The 25,383-nt window shown below is 42.8% G+C and overlaps 3 protein-coding genes across 4 annotated transcripts in view; 2 read left to right on the top strand and 1 right to left on the bottom strand.

Annotated features, from left to right (window-relative positions):
• The first annotated feature begins 1,934 nt into the window (after positions 1-1,934).
• LOC308383844 (elongation factor 2b) lies at positions 1,935-10,974 on the top strand. The gene is made up of 14 exons (XM_080862002.1): positions 1,935-2,071; positions 3,273-3,487; positions 4,744-4,925; positions 5,009-5,220; positions 5,307-5,485; positions 5,714-5,819; positions 6,043-6,295; positions 6,425-6,620; positions 6,746-6,869; positions 7,045-7,287; positions 8,423-8,776; positions 8,894-9,076; positions 9,218-9,350; positions 10,208-10,974. Exons 1-14 carry the CDS (start codon positions 2,069-2,071, stop codon positions 10,399-10,401), a joined length of 2,577 nt encoding a protein of 858 aa, XP_080718128.1. The 5' UTR covers positions 1,935-2,068; the 3' UTR covers positions 10,402-10,974.
• Positions 10,975-11,338: 364 nt separating this feature from the next.
• Positions 11,339-18,078, bottom strand: btbd2b (BTB (POZ) domain containing 2b). 2 transcript variants are annotated; one of them, XM_080907936.1, is made up of 10 exons: positions 17,837-18,078; positions 16,878-17,398; positions 16,672-16,791; positions 15,298-15,454; positions 14,975-15,080; positions 14,682-14,879; positions 14,376-14,568; positions 13,814-13,901; positions 13,055-13,201; positions 11,339-12,412 (listed from the first exon to the last, which is right to left on the bottom strand). In XM_080907936.1, exons 2-10 carry the CDS (start codon positions 17,396-17,398, stop codon positions 12,251-12,253), a joined length of 1,692 nt encoding a protein of 563 aa, XP_080764062.1. In that variant the 5' UTR covers positions 17,837-18,078; the 3' UTR covers positions 11,339-12,250. The 2 variants fall into 2 exon arrangements, with proteins under 2 accessions (XP_080764062.1, XP_080764061.1); XM_080907935.1 differs by lacking the exon at positions 17,837-18,078 and having other exon boundaries at positions 16,878-17,808.
• A 2,790-nt stretch (positions 18,079-20,868) lies between these two features.
• The window catches only part of LOC308383745 (protein unc-13 homolog A), a 33,227-nt gene continuing 28,712 nt past the window's right edge, over positions 20,869-25,383 (top strand). The window contains exons 1-2 of the mRNA XM_080861841.1: positions 20,869-21,181; positions 25,327-25,356. Of these exons, the coding sequence (XP_080717967.1) occupies positions 21,160-21,181; positions 25,327-25,356 (52 nt within the window). The 5' untranslated portion in view covers positions 20,869-21,159. The remainder of the gene's footprint in view (positions 21,182-25,326; positions 25,357-25,383) is intronic.

Genomic DNA, 25,383 nt, shown 5'->3' on the forward strand with positions numbered 1-25,383 from the left:
TAGTCACCACAAACTTTAATATCTGGACTCCCTTGTGTTAAAAAGGGCATTATACAATGAATAATCTTTGGAGCTGTGTAGAGCTTTTATTGTTGCTCACTAAATTTAAATTTGTTTTGCTTCTTATAGTGCTCTGAAGACAAAAAGTAGAACTTTCTAATGATATGTATTTTAGGGAGTTTTAACAAAAGATTTTCTACATTTAGAGACTATGAGCAGAAATTATAAATGCAAGCTCAAAACTAAAAATAAACATTGAAAAAAGAAATCGTCTTGCAGCATCGTTTGCTTTGTGGTTTTATCTTCATCTGAAATTCATGAGTAAAGCTTTCTTTAGAGATAATAATCATCTGCTCTCATGAGAGCCCATTATGTGCTTATTATGGGAAACCCACGAATAATGTATTTTTCAGTTATTTCCTTTCTGGACATGTAGAGCACAGTCCACTGGTTTAATAAGAAAGATACCCCCTCCCCAACAATTGTTATCACAGGGGGAGGGATTGTTTCAGTGGCAGAGCTACTTATTATTGCACCAGACTGATTAAATGTGTTCTTTACATTACTCAGTTTTCATTTCAGTGTCCCATTCCACATATCTTGGCACCTCCCAAACATGTTTTGTCCTGCTCTGCCCTCAGCTGGTGGAGGACTGCTACGGCGCCCTGTCTAGCAGTGGCCTGCTTTATTCCACGGGGATCGATATTTCAGAGGCGGAGGTGTACATCAAAATGTTTGGGGGGGAAGAGGCGGAGCATGGGAAAAAAAGGAAGGAAACATTCAGTTTTTGCTGCGGATAAGGCTTTCCTGTGAAATTGGCTCTAGCATGCATCGCACTCTCCAAGTGCTGCTAAACGTCATTCACTGACACGCCCAGAAGCAGCTGCACGCTAAGATACAGAGAAATACAAGCAAACAACCAACAGTAATACATGAGAAGTGAACCAGACGGTGTGGTTAAACAGATGCACTGACAGTGAAATCCTGCGGAATTTTCATATGTTTACGATTACAATTAGGCCAGTACACACTGTAACAAATTGAATTGAATTGAATTTTGTTTTTTGTGTGTGTACAAAGAAATAAATGTATTTTTTGTTAATAAATACATACATAAATTAACAAATAAATAAAAGTTTTTAAGTCCAAAAACAATATATAGGTGTGGTAGTGTGGTAAGTCTCAAATGCAATCAATGTGTCAACGATATTCCAAAACCATACACAAAATATTTAGTATTTACTCAAAACACAGCAAATAGCAATACAAATTCTATAAAATCTGGACTTATGTTATCAAATGCTATACCACAGAAATGCGTGATTCGAATGAAGCTCTTTTTTAATGTTGAGTTAAAGCTTTAACGCAAAGAAATCTAATGTGCAGTATATATTTATACTGATATCCATATTTATGTTTAATTAATTCTGTATCCTTTATATGGACCTTACCGCACCGTTTGCACAGGAAACGTGTCTTCGCGTCTATACACTGTTTGTGTATAGACTGGATTACAATAAAGGTTTGTCTGTCTGTATAGCTGAAGCCATAGAAACTAATCACTGAATAAAGCTTCAGTTGGTATTACCTCCTTTAGAAAGTGGTCATCTCTGTTGCCAAACCACTTTATCTTTTCACTTTAGTGCATTTTGGTTCGATTATGTTACTTTCTAACAATGTAAATATCAACTGTACAAAAGTACCTGTTCTTAAGTTTTGGATCTTTCGTGGCAGCTGGAGGCACAAACATACATGGTTAAGTCAACAGAAGTGCGCCCTTCTTACTCTCACGCACTCACAAACACAACCGGGCACTCACACGCGCACACGCACTCAGCATGGACGTATTAGGATAACATGGCAAAGCGCCACGGACATGTGATATGTGACGGGCTGCTGAGCTGCAGCGCCCCCTGCAGCTGCAGTCACTGACCGGACACCGCTACACGGCAGCCGCAGCAGCAGCAGCAGCAGCGCCTCTCCTGTCACCACCGGGACTGCCTGTCCTCAGAGGCAGCGACTACGGCAATAACCCGTCGCACATAAAGACCCACGACCTGCAGACAACATGGTGAGTGAAACTAGAGCCTTAAATGTATAGATGATGCCTTTAATGTATTTGTAGCAGCGAGGGAAAACACGCTGTCAAATGCTGCACCCAACAACCGTTATGAGTTGTAGGCTCCGACTGCAGCCGCACCGGATCCCGTCAGGTCCGTGAAATGGATGCCGATGCCCGGTGGTGTTATGTGATCGGATAAGGGCTCTGTTTGTGCGCCGTTATAACATGCGCAACAGCCGGCCGATAACGCAGGGCTGTGGCCTCCAGTGCACGGGCCGCTCAGCTCTCACTGTGACGTCCACTGCAAAGCCTTTAATATCACGCTGCTCTGGCATGACCGCAGAAATATCACGTTAATACAGCTGCCCACAGAGGGAACGCACATGGCCATGGCATGTCTAATGTAAATGTCATCAGCTCTGTTTGTGTGTGTGGGGGAAATGTAGATTTTCATTTGATTAGAAGAGATTGCGTCATTGCTTTTTATTTAAGAAGCGATGGAAACGTGTTATTACATATAGGCAGGCTGCACTACGTCACACTCAGAGAGCTGCACCGCATTTCATCTGAGTGTTTTGCAGCAGTGGGTGATGTAAAAATGAATTATTTCACCAAAAGAGTCTTTGGTTGTGTTCATTTATATATCCAGTGTGATATTTCTGAATTGATGAATACATTTGTTCTGCTAGGAAAGCTTTGAGGGACACTGGACCTTGTTTTCTTCATATTTTTTATTTACAGAGGATTATGGGGATGGTTTTATATAGTCTTAACAACCCACTGCTAGACAAACTGTCATCTTGTCATCTTAGAGGACTGCCCTCTTCATATATTACACATTAAATAGCAAACTTAGTGGTTAACACTCTTTCTGTAGATTTAGTTTAAGGTCTAAAATCAAGAGACCGTGTTTTCTTGCAATTGTGGTACATTGCGTTCACCCCCACTCAGTTGCCACATGGTGAATGGTGACTCAGTAATTCTGGAAATCAGGAGGTAAAGTCTTTAAGCGGTGTCCACTCTCCTTCTTCCTGGGTTCAGTTTCAAACATGTCTTTCTTTTTATAACTCTTCTCGGAGCGGCTGGGGAGAGCTGGTAGTGGACAGAAATAGATGCATATGATGAATAAAATGAGCCTGTGCTAGTTGGAAATGGATGACTGTAGCCACCCTGCTCCCCTCCCCTTCTAAATCTCCAACCCTCCCTCCAGGTGAACTTCACGGTGGATCAGATCCGTGCCATCATGGACAAAAAGTCCAACATCAGAAACATGTCCGTGATCGCACACGTGGATCATGGGAAGTCCACGCTGACCGACTCGCTGGTATCCAAAGCGGGGATCATTGCATCGTCCCGTGCCGGAGAAACCCGCTTCACAGACACACGCAAAGACGAGCAGGAGCGCTGCATCACCATCAAATCTACGTATGTGCTTTGTGTTTGTAGCAGGAACTATTCATAATTTATCCTAACAGTACTGGTTAATTTAAATATTTTTATTACGCGTTCAACCTCCCAAATTCTCGTCATCTGCCTGATCAGATCTGTGTGGGTTTGATTTTGATATTTCTATACGCTGACATCACACTCAAACTTTAATCAATGAGTAAAAATGCAGAGGAGAGACATGGGTGTTGCTTAGGGTTCTCAAATGTGAAGCTAAAATTCAGCATTCTTTCTAATGGCCAGCAGGGGGCGACTTCTTTGGTTCCAAAAGATGTTTGATTGTGAAGAAGTGTAAAAGAAAATGACAATGCTGCTTCAGGAAACATTTACCTGATGACTTTGTGGCCTCGTTCTCTAAACACAAGTCTTATTTTATACAGTTTGATCTTCCTTTTTTAAAATTATTATCTGACTTTGAGGATAATAAATAATAAAGCACGTAAAGAGTATTTCAGGTTGCGACTGGCAAGTGTGGCCATCCCTTATATATAGTCTGTGTCATAGACAAATATACTGATTGGAAGCGATCAATACTGTTCTATCTTTGGCAGGAAATATTGGGTACACATAATAACTCATCAATCATACTAAGACCTTGACTCAAAAAGAAGATGTACTTGGCCTTCAGCTGTCAGATCTCCCTGTTTGGTTGTGTTTGTAGGGCATATATGTCCGATAAAAAGAAGGGCTATAGTAAGTACATTACCAAAATAAGAAATATTTGTGCCATACTGAGTTCATTATTGTTATGAAATTGTGTTATGTATTTTAACCTCAAGGTACACATCGTTTCTAAAGGCGGCGGGCTGTGCTGTGTATTTAATTGGAACATGCATCTCATACTTGATTGGTTCATAATCACAGCACTTGTTTTATTTGTAAGTTGCTCGTGGTGTTATACTTTATCGACACACGTTAAGTACCATATTTGACTTGCAGAATTGTTTCTCTGTTCCAAATTTAGAGAGGTGTTAAAAAACACTGTTTTAGAGATTTACACATGGATGTTTGTATATAATAAATGCACCAGCAGAGATCACCAAATATTAATTCAAATCTATGCAGTCAGGACACTTAGTAGCAGCAGAAAGTCTTTGCTGTCTCTTTTATTAGAGGATGGTCTGACTCATCCGTGTGAGTGCAGTTTTTGAGATTTATTTACATAAATCGTTAAATTTATCAGTGCAGAGTTAACACATCTCAAGGTTTTTCTATGTTCTCTCACTCTCTTTCAGGGCCATCTCCATGTATTATGAGCTTGGAGAGAACGACTTGGCGTTTATCAAGCAGAGCAAAGACGGAAACGGCTTCCTCATCAACCTGATCGATTCCCCGGGTCACGTTGATTTCTCTTCTGAGGTCACCGCTGCCCTTAGAGTAACTGATGGAGCCCTGGTTGTGGTGGACTGTGTCTCAGGTAATTAGACATAAAACACTCGTCCTGTCACTCACATACACACTCGTACGCACTGAGGCTTACCTGTTTGTTTCCACTGACAGGTGTGTGCGTGCAAACCGAGACCGTACTGCGTCAGGCCATCGCTGAGCGCATAAAGCCGGTTCTCATGATGAACAAGATGGACCGGGCCCTGCTTGAGCTGCAGCTGGAGCCAGATGAGCTCTATCAGACCTTCCAGCGTATTGTGGAGAACGTTAACGTCATTATCTCCACCTATGGAGAGGATGAGGGTGGACCCATGGGGAACATTATGGTGAATACATACTTACGCTGGTAAAATACCTTCTAAAACTTTCAATATATGGGTAGTTACAATGAATGCTATCATTTATTCCTCAGATTGACCCTGTTATTGGAACAGTTGGCTTTGGCTCGGGCCTCCACGGATGGGCTTTCACCTTGAAGCAGTTCGCTGAGATGTATGTGGCTAAGTTTGCTGCTAAAGGAGTTGCACAGCTGGGACCAGCAGAGAGGTGCAAGAAAGTGGAGGACATGATGAAGAAACTGTGGGGAGAAAGGTGAACACGAGTGCACGTACAGTGCCCTCTCTGGTTACAGTGTGGTACATCAGAGGTGCTGCATGTGTTAAGAAGGATGCTTGTACATGGACCACACCCCTTTTTCTGTGTCAATGTTCAGGTGGTGTTTAGTGGTTCTTTAAAATTTAAGCATTAATACAAGACAGTGGGCAGCAAGTGATATTCAGGCAACATATTTTTATATAATAATTTCATTGCATTTTCCAGATATTTCGATCCAAGTGCTGGAAAATTCAGTAAGACCGCCACCGGCCCCGATGGTCAGAAATTACCTCGAACTTTCTGCCAGCTTGTTTTGGATCCCATCTTTAAGGTGAATGTACTAAAGATGCTTTATTTCAGCAAATTGTGTATTTTTTATGTTTCTAACATTGTTAAAAGGGGATTTAAAGCTCTTAAATTTCAGACATTTCAGATCCAGACTGTGACTGGATCCAAACTAAGATGATTAGACTTTAAGTAGAGTCTGAAAAGTCACTGCCTTTGATTAATGCCCTAATTTTTTTTTTTTGTCCTTTTTCTCATTGACCTCTTAGGTGTTTGATGCCATCATGAATTTCAAAAAAGAAGAGACAGCCAAGCTAATTGAAAAGCTGGATGTCAAACTTGACTCAGAGGACAAAGAGAAGGAGGGGAAGCCCCTGCTGAAGGCTGTAATGCGACGCTGGCTCCCTGCCGGAGAGGCCCTGCTCCAGATGATTACCATCCACCTGCCCTCCCCCGTCACTGCGCAGAAATACCGCTGTGAGCTGCTCTACGAAGGGCCCGGAGATGACGAGGCTGCCATGGGTCAGTAGAACACCTTCACGTGACTCAATTCAATTAAAAGTATTTGTATTATTATTAAGTAGCTTTAGAAGAATTATCACTGTTTATTTTGACTGTGGTAAATTCACAACTTCGAAACTCTCTTCTCAGGTATTAAGAACTGTGATCCTAAGGCCCCACTGATGATGTATATTTCCAAGATGGTCCCAACCAGTGACAAGGGTCGTTTCTATGCCTTCGGCCGTGTGTTTTCTGGCTGCGTGTCCACAGGGCTGAAGGTGCGCATCATGGGGCCAAACTTCACCCCTGGCAAGAAGGAAGACCTCTACATCAAACCCATCCAGAGGTGGGCATGTTTATCTACAAACTGTACACAGTACAGGTCCAAGATAGTAGGAAAAGCTCAGAATGTGTGACTCCCCTTTCTTCTTTTTTTTATATCCTTCTTATTTTATCACCACGTCAATCTAGGACTATTTTGATGATGGGTCGCTATGTGGAGCCTATTGAAGATGTTCCCTGTGGCAACATCGTGGGTCTTGTTGGAGTAGACCAGTTCCTGGTTAAGACTGGAACTATTACCACCTTTGAACAGGTAGCGTGTCACTTTCCCTTTGTTCTGTATCTACACAGAGTGTGCTCTAGTTTAAAAACCGAGGCATGACAAATGAATCAATAGCTATTAACACGGAGTCATTATTTGGTGTGGCTTCCTGATAAAACAAACCTTAAAAGAATCTAGTCTTATCACTCATCGATTCCATCTTCAGGCCCACAACATGAGAGTGATGAAGTTCAGCGTGAGCCCTGTTGTCCGAGTGGCCGTGGAGGCCAAGAATCCTGCTGACTTGCCCAAGCTAGTGGAGGGCTTGAAGCGTCTGGCTAAGTCAGACCCCATGGTGCAGTGCATCATCGAAGAGTCCGGGGAGCACATCATCGCTGGAGCAGGAGAGCTTCACCTGGAGATCTGCCTGAAGGACTTGGAGGAGGACCACGCCTGCATTCCACTGAAGGTGAGCAAAGGAGTAGAGGTTTACTGGCAAGGTGCAAGACAGGTCACTGATGCAAGGTTAATATTAATAGCTATTACAAGTACTGATTTGTTTACGTCACATATATGAAAAGCAGCCTCACGACAGACAATCCGAACTATAAACCTGAATACAATTTAAACTGTTGTGTTTAAATAGATGGGTGGTCTGTACCACACAGCAAGCAATAATATTAATCAGGTAACCCATTAAAAAGAAGAGGTCCACTTTAATGACTTGAAGTAGTGGATGAGGCCTAGTGGACTCTGACTGGCTCCAGCTGCCTATCAAATCAATTATTAGGGTAGATGAGTTATTAAAGAAAAATAATCACCCCACTCAGAGTTGTTATAAGTGGGGTAACTCTTCATAAAGGCCAGAACCGTTTTTTGAACCAGGCTATAAATGTGCTTTTTAATGCAGTAAAGTTGACCATTTTAACATGTTAGTCTAAGGCAGGGGTAGGCAACTCCAGGCCTTGAGTGCCGGTGTCCTGCAGGTTTTAGATCGCACCCTCAGTTAACACACCTGAATCAAATGATTAGTTCATTACCAGGCCTCTGGAGAACTTCAAGAAATGCTGAGGAGTCATTTAGCCCTTTAAATCAGCTGTGATGGATCATGGACACATCTAAAACCTCCTCGGCACCGGCACTCAAGGCCTGGAGTTGCCTACCCCTGGTCTAAGGGGATTGGCTAGATGTTGGAGCCAGCCTCAAGTGGTGACTAGAGGAACTGCAGTTTTTGCTACTTCTGCACGAGCTTTGTTTTCCAACCCCTTAGGACTGATTTAATTTTGCCTTTTCTTTCTCTCTCATTCTTGAGACTACATATAATCCAGGTTCACTTTTAATCACAATAAAACTTGTGATTGCAGACATCAATCATATTTATTTGCTAATTTCATTTAATATTTTTCCTCTGCTTGTGCACAGTTTGACAACCACTCAATTAGGACAAGTAGCTTTCAAATGCTAAACATAAGAGCTTTACATAGCCTTACTGATTATGTGGGGCTAGAATTAGATAAAATAAAAAATATATATACATTTTATTCCCATATTTTTGAAGTATTGCTCATACCATCAATCCTGACCAATTCTTTACCTCTTTGTAGAAATCCGACCCAGTGGTGTCTTACAGAGAGACGGTGACGGAAGAATCCGACCAGCTGTGTCTGTCCAAGTCCCCCAACAAGCACAATCGTCTCTTCATGAAGTCCCGTCCGTTCCCCGACGGCCTGGCTGAAGATATCGAGAAAGGGGATGTCACTGCTCGGCAGGAGCTCAAAGCCCGTGCACGTTACCTTGCTGACAAGTATGAGTGGGAGGTGACAGAAGCCAGGAAGATCTGGTGCTTCGGTCCAGATGGAACTGGGCCCAACCTGCTGATAGACATGACAAAAGGGGTTCAATACCTCAATGAGATCAAGGACAGCGTAGTGGCTGGTTTCCAGTGGGCAACTAAGGAGGTGGGCAGCTAATTAATTCATACTCGTGTTGCATTTTAAATTCTTATTAGACTGTAAAACAGCTAGCTATTTATAACCTTGCGTTCACACACTCCTGTCTCTGTCCTCGCCCTGCAGGGTGCACTGTGTGAGGAGAACATGCGCGCAATTCGCTTTGACATTCATGATGTGACACTGCACGCAGACGCCATTCATCGCGGGGGAGGACAAATTATTCCCACAGCTCGCAGGGTCCTGTACGCCTGCCAGCTCACTGCTCAGCCTCGGCTCATGGAGCCGGTTTATCTTGTGGAGATTCAGGTTGGTGTTTGGACTAGAGTGGGCGCCTGGACATTGCTTGAACACAGGCTTGTAATTTTTTGGAGCTCTTCTATATTCTGAAAGGAAAAACATTTTAGTAACTTTAGTAACTATCTGTGGCCGTGCCTCTTGTCCATGCAGTGCCCAGAGCAGGTTGTCGGTGGGATCTATGGCGTGTTGAACAGGAAACGAGGTCATGTCTTTGAGGAATCCCAAGTGATGGGCACGCCCATGTTTGTGGTGAAAGCCTACCTGCCAGTCAACGAATCCTTTGGTGAGTTTCAGTCGATACTGCTTGCAGTCTTTTGTGGTGGGTTTTAACTCTCAGCTGGAAAGGAGGGCTTAGGTAAAAGAGGGACTGGAGAGGTCTAAAAGCTAAAGTGGATCTCTGAAATGTTTGTGAAGATATACACTCACGTGCCTTTTTATCGGGCTCACCGTTTAACAGCTTATCAACACAACTGTCGAATCAACTGATCAGTTGCATGGCAGCGTCTTATCCTCAGGCTTGTAGACATGGTCAAGAAACCTGCTGAAGTTCGAACTGAGCATCAGAATAAGGAAGAAAGGTGATTTAGGTGATTTTGACTGTGGCATGGTTGTTCGGTCCAGATGGAACCACAAGCTGCTGATCTACTGGGATTTTCCTGCATAAGCGTTTGTAGAGTTTACAGAGAATGGTGTGAAAAAGATAAAACATCCAGTTAGGCAACTTAAATAACCACTCATTACAGCCAAGATATGCAGAAAAGCATCTCTGAATGCACAACACATCAGCTGGGCTACAGTAGCAGAAGAGGTGGTGATGATAGTGTAATGGTGTGAGGAATATTTTCTTGGCACACCTTGGATGCCTTAGTACCAACTTAGTATTATTTAAACACCGCAGCCTTCCTGAGTATTGTTGCTGACCATGTCCATCCCTTTACGGCCACCTCACCCATCTTCAAATCATCTCAGTCTGGTATCTTAAACATGCTTGGTAAACTTGGTAAATGTCTCAACAAACATGTTTAAGACAAATGTAAAGGGCATATCCAGCAACTTAGTTTCAGCTGACAGAGTTGCTGTCTTTGTATATGAAGCTATTCTATTTGAAATAATGCTTTTATCTGTTTTTCTGACCTCCAGGGTTCACAGCTGACCTGCGCAGTAACACTGGAGGCCAGGCCTTCCCCCAGTGCGTATTTGATCACTGGCAGATTCTCCAGGGAGACCCCAGCGACCCTGCCAGCAGGCCCTGCCAAGTTGTCGCTGAAATTAGGAAACGCAAAGGTCTGAAAGAGGGCATACCTGCCCTCGACAACTACTTGGACAAATTGTAACCACTCACCCCGGATTAGAAAATACCAAATCATTCTCTAAACCCTACCCCGTGGGCACTTTCAAATCTTTGCACAGGCTTAAAGGTACATCGCACCAATTGTTTCATCTTTGAGCGCGGAGCAGAAACAAAGCTTAAGCTTCCATTGTAGGCTAGTGGAAGCAGCGATGCTTTTTTTCATTTCACAGCTACAGTACACCAAGTGCCTAGGGCAAGGGTTTGGGGGAGCAATTGGATCAAAGCAGCTGTATTATCAATTCCTTGTTTCTTCTATTCCTTCACATCGTCCCCCTTCTCCTTCTACGTATCTGCCGGGTTGGGCCTGTACAGTGCACTGTGATACTGCTGCAATAATGCATATTTATATGGATCATGGCCAGATTAAAGCGTGGCAATCACAATAAAAGTGTTATAGAAGTGAAACGCACTGGAATGGACGTTTGTTCAGTGGATGTAATGAATAAAAACAACTCATGATGAAAATGTGACTCCTAAAATGTTGTTTTTGCTCTAGAGGGTTTTTTCTGCTGCTTCTCAGATTTTCTCTCTATTTCCTGCTTTTATTTATATATATATATATATATATATATATATATATATATATAAACATTTCTTTAGGATTAAACCAGAAAACAAAATGTATTTGGTCTTAAATGTAAATTTGACAAAAACAATGATCTAATAAAACTCAGATGATTATCAGATAGTGAGCAAAACTTTTTTCTTTTTACCCCTAACTTTTTTTTTCTCCTTTCTCTGCTTACTTTGAATTTGACTTCAGTAAGTGAGGTCTGGTAGTTAAGAGGATGATATATGTTCTGTCTGTGGTTGCAGGTGAACATTATTTCCTTCAGACTAGGGGAGTCAAATATTTTACACTGTGGGTGAAGATTTTCTCCAGTTCTCTCCATTTTGCAGACAAAATACAAGGACGATAATTGTTTTTTCTTCACTCTTTAATCAATGCGCAATTCAAGTTACATATATAATGTTAATAAATGCCACTTTAATATACAACCCTCTCACTTCCATACAGAGACGGGAAAGCTGTTCCACCCACACTTTTTAAAACAAAGCATAAAAGAAACATATCTGAAGAGTTAGTGTGCATCCATACAACAACCAAATTAACATATGCAAGGCCAAGAAGTGCAAGGTTATCTTGGATATAGGCAACTACCAAGCAAGGACACAAGAAATCACAGATTGTACTGTATGTAGAAACCCAAAAAGTAATCATTCTTACCCCTAACCATATTGTTAAGATTAACATGAAGTTTGGTTCAAATTTACCAAGATTTCATAAAGCCTATGAGGTCTGTCAGTATGTGGAAGTTACAGCTAATGTGGGATTCTAGTCTGTACTAAACAGTGATGAGGATCTTTTCTTGGCAAATCTGATAAACTGTACATTCATACAGTTGAGACTCTCCTCTGTGTTAATGCTGTGGAGCACAGAAAGAGGAATCATACAGTTTAAGCCTTTATCAATCCACAGCAGTGACACTGATACTGTGAATAATCTGAGAGGCTTCTCCTTCCCTCTTGTTTCTAAGTGGAGTCGGTTCCAGTCAATTTCAGAGGCTGGTGTCAATATAACACAATGGGATAAAGGAAAGCCACTGAGAAGGAGAAAGACATCTCAAATGACAAGCTTTGACCCATGTAGTGACCTACAACGCTTCCAGGTTGTTTGCCTTCCCATGTTGCCAACAGTTGTGCGCGATATGGAGGGAGCAGTATGAAGTCTGACAGATTAGTCCCCAGTACAGCTGCTGAGGTGCGGCCCTGCGCTCGCTGGTGTCACGGTTGTCACATTTGATGGAAGATTGTTGCAATGTCTGAGGTGACTATGTGTAGAAGATGACCTCGGGAATCTGTCCGTCCTCTACGGAGGTTCCATTGTTGTTGCCTGCTGCGTAGCAGAAGGTGAAACATGTCTTTGTGCCAGTGGATGACGACTCGTGAGTTACCTTTCGCATTCCCTTAGTGCCATAATGAGAGTCTGGACCCTGTAAGACAGAAAATTAAACTCAGTTTTATTCACATATAGTGCCAAATCACAACAACAGGGAATAAAGAAAAGCCCAACAATCAAACAACTCCCTATGAGCAAGCACCTGGCAACAACGGGAAGGAAAAAACTCCCCTTTAACAGGAAGAAACCAGGCTCAGGGAGGGGCAGCCATCTGCCATGACTGGTTGGGGGTGATGGGAGGGAAAGAGAGGAAAAAACACCAAAGGAGAGAGAGAGCCAGACATTGATAATAACTAATGATTAAATGATTCAGGGTCAGCCCTAATTATATGGTGTGAAGAGCCAATGAATAGAAGATTGTATGGGAAAAATACGCTTTCTCTTTCTAGTCCGTGTCAGCAGTCTGGTTGCAGCATTTTGGATCAAACACTGAAGACTTTTCAAGGAGTTTCTAGGACAGCCTGATAGTAATGAATTGCAGTTGTCCAGCCTAAAAGTATTAAATGACATACTGAGCAAATGCAGGAAAGCAGTCCTACATATTTGTTATATACGTACAGTGAAGGACATGTCCTGGTCAAAATGTAAAAAATTAAACAAATTAGAAAAATATGCTGAACAGTGCAGTACTTATGCTTTCCTGCTTCAAGTATTAAATGTTTTTGACATTACATACCTTGAGTGTGGCACAGGCAGTGTAGTTGACATTGGGTAGGATCTCCACTGGCTCTTTGAACATGACTCTGAAGGTGTTTGCTGAGCCATCACAGCTGAAGCCTGTGTCGTTCTGCCCCAGCACTGTGTTACTGTCTGTGTGAATGATCTGGAAAATGCATATACCACCTCCATTACAACCAGACAGAAAAGCTTTTCACAATAACTGCTTGTTTACTGTGCTATGAATCAGTTGATGAGGACTTTGCAGTTTTTACCAAATGGTGTGATTTCTTTTCCCGAAGAGAAAACTCCAAGCGGACCAAAATGCATCATTACAAACCACGTGAGACTGTTCGGTCTACTTATTGCCTGAGATGCAATTAACAAAAATAAACACGGGAAGAAGATGATGTGCTCTGAACCAATGGATAAAAGTCTCCAACTCCAAGTGAGGCCTCAGTTCATTCTCTGGCTAGCTGCTACAGTTTGTGCACTGTGCTGCATCCCAGAATATAAAGCATCCCAGGCTACAAGAAGGCATCTAGCTGAACTTGCAGGGTACACCAGGTAGTTGGGTTGGATTGAGGTTTGATCACATTATCACCACCAAAAACTACCCTGGGGTTCCTTTTGAACCAGTTCAAGGGTTCCTCTTTTTCCAAAGGGTCTCTAAAGGGTGCAGATTTTTTGGGCCATACGCAACTGCGATTATCATATTCACACCAAGGAGGAAAACCAACAAGAATATGTTTAGAGAGAAAGGTTTTAAAGACCATACCTGTATGTTGACTTGATAATCTGTGGGTCCGTGTATTGAGCCATATAGCCCAAAACCAACCACGAATATCCTTCTGTTTACAGAGAACCTGTGAATAACAAAAAAACAAAACAAAACAAATATATAGAATATAAACATGTTCCTTCTTTAGTTTTCTAGCCAGTACTGCATGTGATTATAGAAAAAGCTCATCAAACTGAGGCCGTACGACCACTGTTAGTATTATTAGTTACATCCAGGCCTCATTTCAATAAACTTCTTATCATTTTTTTCAAAGAACATGGTGAATTTGATTATACTGTCAATGAGGATGTTGAGTTAATGGCATTGGATGGAAAAAGTAATTTTTTAAAAAGTCTTTTTTTTTTAATTATGTAGTCTTGACTGATTTTGTATTTTGAAAAATACTTTAATAGTATTTTTAATACTTTCACTCATTCACCTTATTAACCTTTTATTGAATTACTTGTCATATTTATACACGACGCCATATTTTCATATTTTACTTTTTTCGTAAAAAGACAGAATCTATAGTTATGGTTTTAAAACGCTCCTGACTCACCGTATGCGGTCACTTGTGCCGCTGTAGCCCCAGCGGCTCTCCACCTGACCAAAACGTGTGATGCTGCACTCCTTTCCGCGGAGGCAGCAGCGAGGGCGGTCAATGAAATCTACGTGTGGCTTCGGGTTGACTGTGAAGTGCAGGAAGAGACTCACCACCTCCCGGTCAGTCAGGATACTGGACTGTGCTGGACCTGGAGGGAAAGGGATGCAACCCGAGGACACACATCAAAGATTAAATCACAGTGTGTGTTTATAGGAGAGGGAAATGCTTCTTAAAAAACTGATTAAAAATGTTCCCATCCACCTGCAGCAAACTCTTCGATGGTCATGAGAGGGAACCGGATGAGTGTGAGAGCTTTTCCCAGGACTTTACGCTTGTTTTCGGGCGTTGGCTGCAACTGCTGCCTGTGCGCCTCGGCCTCGGCCCAACGAACTGCAGCACTAAACAAACGCACCTCCCTCACTCCCAGAGTATCTCTCTCCAAAACTGCCACCAGTGTGTCTAGAGAAGAAAAGGATGACAAAAAAATATTACACTGTTACTCTGAAATACAAAACTTGGACACAATGGCGCTCACAATAACAAAGACAAATTACCCAGATCTATGTCTGTGAAGCCTTCAGCGGCAAGCGCGTCTCCAGTGTTCTTGTCAATATTTTCCAAGCAGAGGCTTGCAAGCTGTGGCTCATCAAACAACCGTGCCTGAAATTACAAATTATTTTGAATACACAGATAAGTTAAAGGTTTAAGATGACAGCTGCAATCTGCAAAGGGTTGTAGCGTAGTTTATGCTTAGACATGTGTAACTTGAAGTTCAATAAGATGGACTAAATCGTTAACACATGCTCTGCACAGGAATGCTGAAAATACAGTATCGCACTCAAAAGCCAAAAGGTGGAGCCATTTTTCAAAGGCATACCTGTGTCAGCAGCATGAAAGCATTGTCTGCTCTGAGGTTCTTCTTCAGGAACTCCACACAGTGAGCCTCCAGGGCTGGAACTGCATACTTCTTTGCCGTATAGAGTGTGGTCATCACCGTCTCAGGCCCGATCTGGACTTCATCAGAGTAGAGAAACCTGCAGGAAGATGGCAGATTACACATGTTATTGCATTACAGTTACTGTGCATGTGTATATGCCCTAATATTCAATTACGATTATGAATAGCAGCAGATCAGACACAACATTAACAGCACCTGGCCAATATCTTGCCACCAAACAGCTCTGGCTCACTGCACCTGCCAGCTTACCTTCTTCTAACCTCAACACGTTTATTGACTGAGGTCACATTCCTCCACTGATGCAGTTCTGATGCCTGCTTTAAGCTATTGTCAGTGGGCAGGAGTCTGCACGGCCACTATGACCAGTATTCAATGAGCTGCAATGAACCAATCTATCATAACCAGCAACTACAGCAATTTTTAGATTTATGTGTTTTTGCTCCCCCTTGAGCCTTTGGTTATTCATGACCCTGTCACTAACTCACTGCTTAATCTTATGGGTTCCCAGTTCTGCCAAGGCCTGCTGGAGATGCTCCGACCCACTTTTCTAAACTTAGCAAAAAAAGTAAGGAAATTTGTGTTTAGTTGATAACTTAATTGTTGTAACAATGCTTCTTGGCAAAATCCTTATACCATTGTTACAACAATTAAGTTATCAACTAAACACAAAGTTATCAACTAAACACAAAAAAGCCTGTTTATTTCCACATTTGTAAGGAAGATGCTTTTGTGGGTTGAGCAGCAGAGGTGAGAGTGTGAATATCAGCCAGTGCAGTTGTGCTGGTCACTCTGGCATGAACAGCATGTCCAGGCTGATCCCACAAGGGTTCAGTGGGGTTGAGATCAGGGCTGCAGGCCGGCCATTCAATCCTCTTTACTTCCAAATTCTGGAGGCAGTCTCTGATAAACCCCACTCTGTGGGAGCAAGTGCGGTCATCTTGGAGGATAGAGTTCAGCCCCAGACCAGATTTGGCAAGTTTTCCATCACTGCAATCCACAAATGCATTTTCACAACTTACAATCGTGGCACCACTTAAAGGGAAATAAGAAGGCTCCCCAACGGTATAAGACAAAGAAAGAAATCAAACAAACACAAATGTCCTTACTTTCTGTTCTTTCCGAGAAGCCACAATCAGGTGCTGACCGTCCCCCATAGCCTAACATATCCCAATACCTCACAGGTACCATTGTCAGGTGCACATCCCTGTCATGGGTTTTAATGTTGTGACTGATCGGTATAAAACCACGCCCACTTTAAGGTGAGCGTCGTGTTAAAGACGCTCGGCTCCTTACTTTAGCAAGGCCAGAAAGGCAGCTGGTTCCACATCTGGGAGCTCGATCTCCGTTGACGTGGTCGCCATTCCCCCGTTGAACATGGCATCAAACACTGCGCTGCCCACAGCCAGAACGAACCTGACAGCAGCAGAGACAGAGGCAGGGATAAAGTCGCTTGCAGAGCTGCTTGCAGAGCCTCTTCCCCCCCCACTTAATCCTCTTACCTGTGTGCCGGTATCCTTTGAACTCCCATCCCCTTGCCCACTAAAAAATGAACGTCACTGAGCACCTCGTTGTTGAAGAGGAAAGCGAACCTCTCTTTCACGGTGCTCTTCGTTGCCTGCCAGTTGTACACTGGCTCTCGGTACACCAGCACGGAGGCGGCCGCCGGAGTGGCCGTCGGTGCCGCCGCCGGAGAGGCGTTTGACGCCGCGGTGCTTGCCATGTTGGACGCCGGAGAGGCCATTGCTCCGGCTGCCGCAGCACCTGCCGCAACGGGCTGCTGCAGGGAGTTCTGCGCAGTCGGTTGAGTTCCGGTCGAAACACCGTTGCCGTCTCCCCCTCCAGGCCCAAGCTGCGGGTTGGGCCGCCTCGCGGCTCCCTGCGGCCCCCCAGCTGCACCGACCCCTCCGCCGTTGGATGCGGGCATGGAGAAAACACTGTTGCTGGGTTGGCTGTTTCCCAAAGGACCCGGACCAGAGAAACTGAGGCAAGGAGGCCTGCCGCTGTTGTCTCCAGTAGCCATCTTGAACCCAGAGTAGGCGTAAACAACACACTTCCTCTGTTTATTTATTTCTAGCAGGCTCAACAGTCACATCTGCTTTTTGCTTCCCCCTAGCGTTTATCACAAGTATTGCACCAGTGGGTATTTTTATTGTTTGCGTAATACCTCTTTAAACCCCCACCCCACACTTGATTAAAAGCTATTTATTCAGTAATCAGCAGTGGAGAACAATGGGAAAAGGCGTTAAAGGCTTTTTACACTCAAGCGTGATACAAGAAACAAAACAGTGCACAACCATGCAACTAAAAGTAGTACAGAAAATGATCTGAGAGAAAACAATATTATACTATACTTGTGAGAAGAATGTGGAATATTTTGTAAGTTAATATCGTAGCTGCCCAAGCAATTTATTTCTAAACAAGCCAACAGACAGTAGTGTGCAAAATCCTTGAGCCACACCTTATTTCTTTATATTTTGCTTCCAAGCGGCCAGACTTTCTTATACCTGGCCATTTTCAAAAGAATGCTGAATGTTGAATGAATCTGCAAACAAGGCAAAAGATAACACAGTTTGACAGGCATAAAATAGAATTTTTGCAGTGATTAGGTAATTCCAAAAGAGCTATTAGCTGAAACCTTGGCATATCTGAGCACGGTGTACAGTGTGTCCTTAAAAAAACTGAAGATATAGGGCAAGTGGAGGAGAAAAGACAAAAGAAGACGTGGCAGGCTTAAAAACAATTTATATATATATATATATATATATATATATATATATATATATATATATATATATATATATATATATATATATATATATATATATATATATATATATAGATATATATATATATAAAACTTAACACCCAGCACGCCCCTGCGGGCGGTTTATCCTTCAAGCTCGTATGAAAGTGATCTCAAACACACCGACAACACAGTGAACGCATACCTGGATAAAGAAAAACACACAATAGAACACTATCAGTCATTGACTGGCCTCCCCAGAGTCAGACGTCAACACTATTGAAGCAGTGTGGGATCATGATGAAAGAGAAAGGAACAAAAGGCAGCCAGAGTTTATATTTTGTAATATGGATCCACTTATATGTCTTTTTAACCTGACAGATTTTATATCACGTGCATGTGCACCAATAATAATTAATTTTCACAAGACTCAAAATAATGATGATAATCGCTTTTTTGGATATTTGCTTCATGAGCAGCTGTTCAGACCACAACATTTTTTATCACCTTTAACTATTTCATGTATATACTCTTGCACACATTAGCTGTCACTTGGCACTGTCTATATTTCATCTTACTGTTTCTTAGTGTGACTCAACTGAGTCTATGTTTTGCAGTCTTTGCATTTCACCACTTTTACCATCTGCCTTGCTTGTCATCCTTTGACAAACCCCTGAGATGCATGTTTGATAGCGCCTATTCCACAGCAAAGCCCTTTTTTCTGTCTCCATCTCCATTGTGACACTTTCTTTGTCGGTCTGGCAAAAAACAAAACAAAAAAAGAGATTATAGCCAATGTTGTAGTGCTTTATCCACCTATAACACACATTTACAAATTTGAATGTGCTTGAATGTGTGCTGGGCTTGTTCTCATGGATGCACAGGGGTGGACTAATGAAACTCTAGTCAAAGAGTACGACACTGTACCTGAATAGTCCTGAAACTGTAGAAAGACTTCGTGGGAATGTTAGACCAGATGCTTTGGATGTTGACCTATGCTTGCAGTAATAACAAAACGCTTTTGAAAGAGTTGCATCTGAACAAACCACAGGACCACAGGAACCATGTACTGGTTTGGTGTTGGGCTCTTTGACAGTGGCGGAGGGTTGATGATTTAGTCTTGTCTTGCATCAACAGGACCTGGGCACCTTGTAGTCATTGAGTTGACCGTGAACTCCTCTGTACACCAAAGTATTCTAGAGTCAAATGTTAGGCCATCTGTCTGACAGCGAAAGCTTGGCTTAAACTGGACCAGGAATGTGATCCCAGGGAGGCACAGCAGCAAATCTACAATAGAATGGCTGAAAATAAAAAACATTTTGTAATGGCTCAGTCAAAATCCAGACCTCAACCTGACTGAAAACCTGCAGTGGGATGTTAAGAGCACTATCAAATTCCTGCAAACGTCAACGAACCGCAACAATGCCGTAAAGAAGAGTGGGCCAAGTTTCCTCCACAAGGATGGGAGAGACTGATAGAGTCATACAGACAATGATTACTCCAAGTTATTGCTTCTAAAAGGCTTCTATGAGGCTTCTATGTTGTTGGAATTAAATAATTTGCTGTGCCTCAATAATGGTATGCTTTTTATTAATAATAAGTGTTATAAAGTTATATAGTGTAGTATTAAGTGGACGCAGCCCTGAAAAATAAAGGCATGAGACCATGTGTCCTTGGGGAGTAGAAAGCTGCAGACTCTCACTCACGCTTGCCTTGGAAAATGTAGATAAGAGGGGACCATCTCTAGTGGAAAGTTACTGAGACACTGTTGTTTAGACTAGAATGGTAGTATAATAGTAGTAGCTTCTGTAATAAAACTGTTAGGGGCACACCAGCATTTTGAGATCCACGGCAGCGTGTCATGCAGGACGCATCTCCCTTCTAGAAGTAATGTGAAAGAGTAATAAAGTGTTAAATGGTCTACTGAGCAGTGTTTTGTCTTCCATCGGATGCCTCTGAGGAATCAAAAGAACTCGGTGTAGTGTTGATATTTACAGTGTGCATAGATTCTCACAACCTGCTTCTTCTTTCTTTAAATATTGATGTTATTGTTGATCATCTCAGGTAGTATTTAGCTAACTTACAGACTAGATAATTTTTTAGTACTTCCTGATGTGTAAAAGCTTAGGTTGGATAGGGTGCACTTTCTTTTTTTACCATGAGGGTACGAAGTTCTGTGGACAAGTGGATGACCTCCTGAATATTTTCAGCGGATACTGGAGTGATGCTTTTTGGGGGCTGCACTAACTGACAGTTATACAGTAAAACTCTATTTTCAGACTGATTTCTGAACATGATAGTGGATCTGCTGTGAAACCCCTATCAACACACCGAAAAGAGGGCTAAGTTAAAGGGTTAAGTGCTATTGGATGGGATTAGATTATTTACTTCATCACTGGGTGTATTTTCCATATGCATGACTTAAAAAGAAGAAGAAGAAAAAAAGACCACGGATGCTAACTTGCTAAATGAAAGCGCCACCTGATGTTGATGTTACCACCTGATCCAGCCTTGGATGTGAACTGAGAAAAATACTGGACAACTTTCTCTCTGAAGCAGTGAATGGAAATTCCTGGTCGCCATATTGTTCATTGAGTACATTACATCAGCCAAAACGATATTATTAATTACCCCACCTTCCCGCCTCCCCTTCTGGCTGCTACTCATCACCCGTGACGTCAGGGCGGCACGGCGCGGGGGAGCTGTACTCGCGCGGAGGGTGCTGCTGCTGAAACAAGATGGCTGTGCGCGCAGGAGGAGCAGCGGCGGCGGAGGAGAGCTGAGGCAATGCAGAGGAGGGGGGGGGGCGAGGAATTTACTTCTGTGTGTCTTTCTTGTCCTGCCAAAAGAGCAACAGCCCCGCAGAGGAGGAGACGACACGCTTCCGAGATGGTGCTGATTTGTTTCCGTTACCTTTTACGGTGACGGTTTTTAACGGGGCTTTTTTTTTATTATTTTTTTTAAACGGACGGACTGACCAAACAAATCACGGAGTCTGAGTAGAGGACAGCCGGGGACGCTCAACACCGCTACCAGAGATGTCCCTGCTGTGTGTGGGAGGTAAGAGGGGAAATGAAAGAGGCCGTGAAAGCCTGCCTGTTTCATGTTATTGAAGTATCACTAACTGCACCAGCTGTCTGACAGAGCCTGCGGGCTATCAGCTCCCAGCAAAAGTGTGTATGCGTGTGTGTGTCCCGAGCTATTGTGCTGAATAGTCATTAAATCTCAGAGCAGAAACAGCCCGTTTATTGCGTGGGGAACACCACTGGGATACTTTCAGCAGCACCGTGTGTGTTTGTTCAGCGCTGTCTGTGCTCACGTGTGTCTGACATGAAAAAAGAGCAGTTGTGACTGTTTGTAGTAGAAAGCATGAACGGGCTCTTTGACTTTCTGTAAGCCCGGGGAGAACCGCTGCATCTTCTCCCGGCTCGCACTGTTGCGGTTGCCCGGTGTAAGCCTCCGTGTGTGTCATCCACTTCATTCATTCATGCGTGGGCAGTCCAAAGAGGAGGAGGAGGAGGAGGACGAGGAAAAGCCCCTGCCGCTGCCGCACCCCTCGCCTCCTCCTCCTCCGTTCACCGTGAGGGAATACTGGCTGTAGTCTGGAGGTGCGCGTCACTTCTGCGCGTTTTCCCTCAAGCGATGCGTCACCTCCTCCCACCAGACTCCCCGAAAGCACCTGATGCTGATACTGTTGCCTCTCCGCGCGATGAATAAGCATCTGCTGTGATTGCTCATAAGCTGGAACCTCCAGCTTCACATCCAGGGCGCGGTGAACGCACACGAGGAGAGGATGAGAGAGGCGGGGGGAGATTTTACAGCGAGACACGCGGTTGTTCTCAAGTGCGTTTTTGGCATAATTTGATGATAGATTGGGGCTGAATCAGCAAAAACTTGCCACCTCAAAAAACCCAAAACTGTTTAAAAACTGTAGTCAATAGATGGAATTTAAGCAAAATTGGTGTTGAATAGCAAGTTGTCCTCTAAGAAAGTTCCAGCCAGGGCGCTCAGTGTCTTGTAATTATTCATCTACATTGCTCTGGTCTTTAAGATGCCATGAAACATGAAATGAAACTGAAGCTTTCAGTTTAAAGTCATTCCATAATAATTTAATGGGTACCTGCTTTCTCCTTTTTACATAACTTAAAGGTGACGTTTAAAGAAAACCTAGATGAGCCTACATGCACAAGTGCACTACTGAATATTTGTAATTTTTACTTGACTATTGACTTTTATATCAATTCTCTAAAGCTGTGACTAATACAGCCTCTAAAACAGATCAAGGGTTGGGCTGTAGTGTAGACATACAGTGTAGGTGAGCTCTAGGCAGCTGTCAAATGTGTGTTAGTGGCAGCATAAAGACAAAAGAGAAGTTAAGTGGTTCGTGAAGTCACCTTTGATATGGCAGGCCCATTATGGATGCCAGCCCACCACATCTTGTCCCACCGGGTCCACCCACTGAGTGTTCCTGCTCTGAGTCAGTCCCAAGTGTCATTAAGACGCTGAGCGTTATTCATTCATAAACACTGGCTGCGGCTGTCAGTGTTGTAGTCTACGAGACTTGGCAGCGGGCCCTTTTTCTGTTCTGCTTACATCATTCATGCTTACCTGACTGGAGCTATTTCTGGCCTCCACAGTACTTCATGCCTCTCAAATAGGCAGCATTTCTTTGGCGCATCTGCCGACCAAGCAGAATTCAGACACTGATACAGATTAACTCTGAAAAACTTGGCTTCTTTTCCAGCAGATAGCCCACATACTGTACTCTGAAGTCCACTTATTCTCCCTGTCCTCTCGATTTGGACACTAAATCAGGGACTGACACTATCAGCAACTGCAGGGGCTGCTGCAGATCTCATGTGATGCTTCAGTATAAAGCACTGTCTGTCTGAGTCATGTCATCCCTCGTTTCTGTCACTGGATGGCTGAACTCAGCTCACATGATGAAAACTGCTGGCATATCAGAGATACATACCAATAAATAAATAAATAAATAAATAAAAAATGTATTTATTGTGGTGACAGCTGAGTTGGCGTGCAGCTGTGATGAAATGTTGTTTGCAGAGTATTTCTCATCATAACGCTCACTGTCAGAGAGATTTATGATTGCATGCTATCATTAAGCTTTAGCTTTCTGCCACTGAAAATCCAATTCACTTTTTATTGATCCTTCTTTTACATACTGCTGCTTTTCCAGGGCCGTGTTAGTGTTGACATTAAAACACAGCAGGAGGCAGGCTCTGATGGGGTCTTCCCAAACAATGTGAAGATGTAACATTGAATCAAAAATTTCATTTTCGGTTGTCTTTTACAGACATCAAAAGGAAGCAGAGTGTCAGGGCAAAACAAAACAAAAAAATCAATGTTATTGCAAATATGATAACCCATTGTTTGGATATTTATTTGTGTTTAGCAATAAGAATGGTGGTGGATCTTAACATTACTCTCATTGCTGCAGGTGTGTGCGAGCAAGCGTACACACCTGCTGATGTAACAGCGTGCCACTTGAGTTTTTGTGTGCGGCACGAAAGAAGCGAGAAATAGAAACATACAAAAAAAAAAAAATAAATGAAAGTGCTCTGCTGACTCAGAGCAGTTTTTATTTTATGGTGGTTGGTTTCTGTGTGGACAAGCCTGTGGAGAGTATTGTGAAGTAATTTGTGAATTGGTGTTAAAATAGTTTTTGTTTTAAAGATCTGGTTGCATAATCTAGCGAGGCGTTTTATTAACATGTGCACACACATGTAGTGTGGGGATCTGCATGGAGGAGAGCGAGTGGGTAGTGGAGCATTAAAAATGTATGGGCGTTACGTCAGGGCTGGTAAAAAGGTGCTGCAGAGAGAGAGAGAGAGAGAGAGAGGAGAGCCTGGGCTTTAACTGTATACTGAAAAATCACACGTGGTGAAGGTGGAAATGTTCCCTTTGAAAGCTCGTACAATAAACCACAATCAAGACATATAACTGAGCTCCTGCATTATGTTAAGGACTTCATAATTAAATCACTTGCTTTATATGTGCACTGTGTCTGCTACTGGGGAATTAATAAAATTGAATAAACACAATTAATAAAATTCTAGTTTGGGTTTCAGTTTAACCCTTTCCACCCTGCAAGTCCCTGTATCAGGACCATATACAAGCCCATTTTACCTAACACTCACACTCCGATTGATGCACCAGGGGTAGCTTGTGGTTCAGTATTTTGCCCAAGGGTATTTGGACGTGCAGACTAGAGAAGCTGGGCATAGAACCACCATCCTTCTGATTAGTAGACGACCCGCTCTGTCTCCTGAGCCACAGCTATCATTGGGCAACACAGTGTTTTTAGTGAATACACCTTACTGATTTAACTTGGTGCGTGATGACTCAGAAGCAACACCGTCGTGCTTGATTTCTGTCGCATCAGATTCTGTAGAGTTGCAGCTCAGCAACAAAAGCACTGCCTTTTAGGCTGAAGTAAAATTCTTAGAGCAGAAAAGTAGTGAAAATAAAAACAACAAAGTAAAACTAAATGGGAAAGGAATTAAAAATGACTTACTAAATGTATTTAAAAAAATTGATAGAATATCATTTGTCTGAGGCTGCTCATTGTTGTGTAATTGGAAAGCTCATTAAGTGTTTTCTGCATGTGTTCTTTCTCAGACTAAAAGGAACTGAAATTAATAGGATGCATTTTATGGGTTAATATGCTGTAGTGTTACTGCTCTAACCCATGAACTAAAATGAGACTGACATCTGAGCTCTATCCCGTCCGTGTATTAGCATGTAGATGCGTTGTATTTGCCGTTTCTGTATCCCACACTGATGAAACTCAGCAGGACACCCGTGTTTTTCATTGCCAACTCGGCTGGAACTTATAAGCACCGAGTTCAAGTCTGGATCATTAAAATTTAGCTTCCCTGAGTCAAGACTTGAGCTATTTGTGTAAAATGTGGATGTTTGCTGTGCAGTCGTCACCAATTCCATCTGATTGGAAAGTATGCGAGGCTATTTTTTTCTTAATCTAATAATGCGATTAATTTATGCAGTAATTTGTTGTGATTTCATGTTATGTGTGTTTTACTAAAACTCACACTGTCATTTCTTGTGCATCGCAAGCATCCCCGTGTTGTCCGATTTCAGTGCAAAAGCTAAAAACAGAAGACACATTAGCATGGCAACAGATGGTGTTCCTGTGTGTCACTGTGTCCCTCTCTGTGTTTTCACAGTGAAGAAAGCCAAGCTGGATGGACCCCAAGGTAAGACCTGGGATCCTGGAAGTAACA

The sequence above is a fragment of the Rhamphochromis sp. 'chilingali' genome (assembly GCF_963969265.1).
Source record: "Rhamphochromis sp. 'chilingali' genome assembly, chromosome: 16".
NCBI lineage: Eukaryota > Metazoa > Chordata > Actinopteri > Cichliformes > Cichlidae > Rhamphochromis > Rhamphochromis sp. 'chilingali'.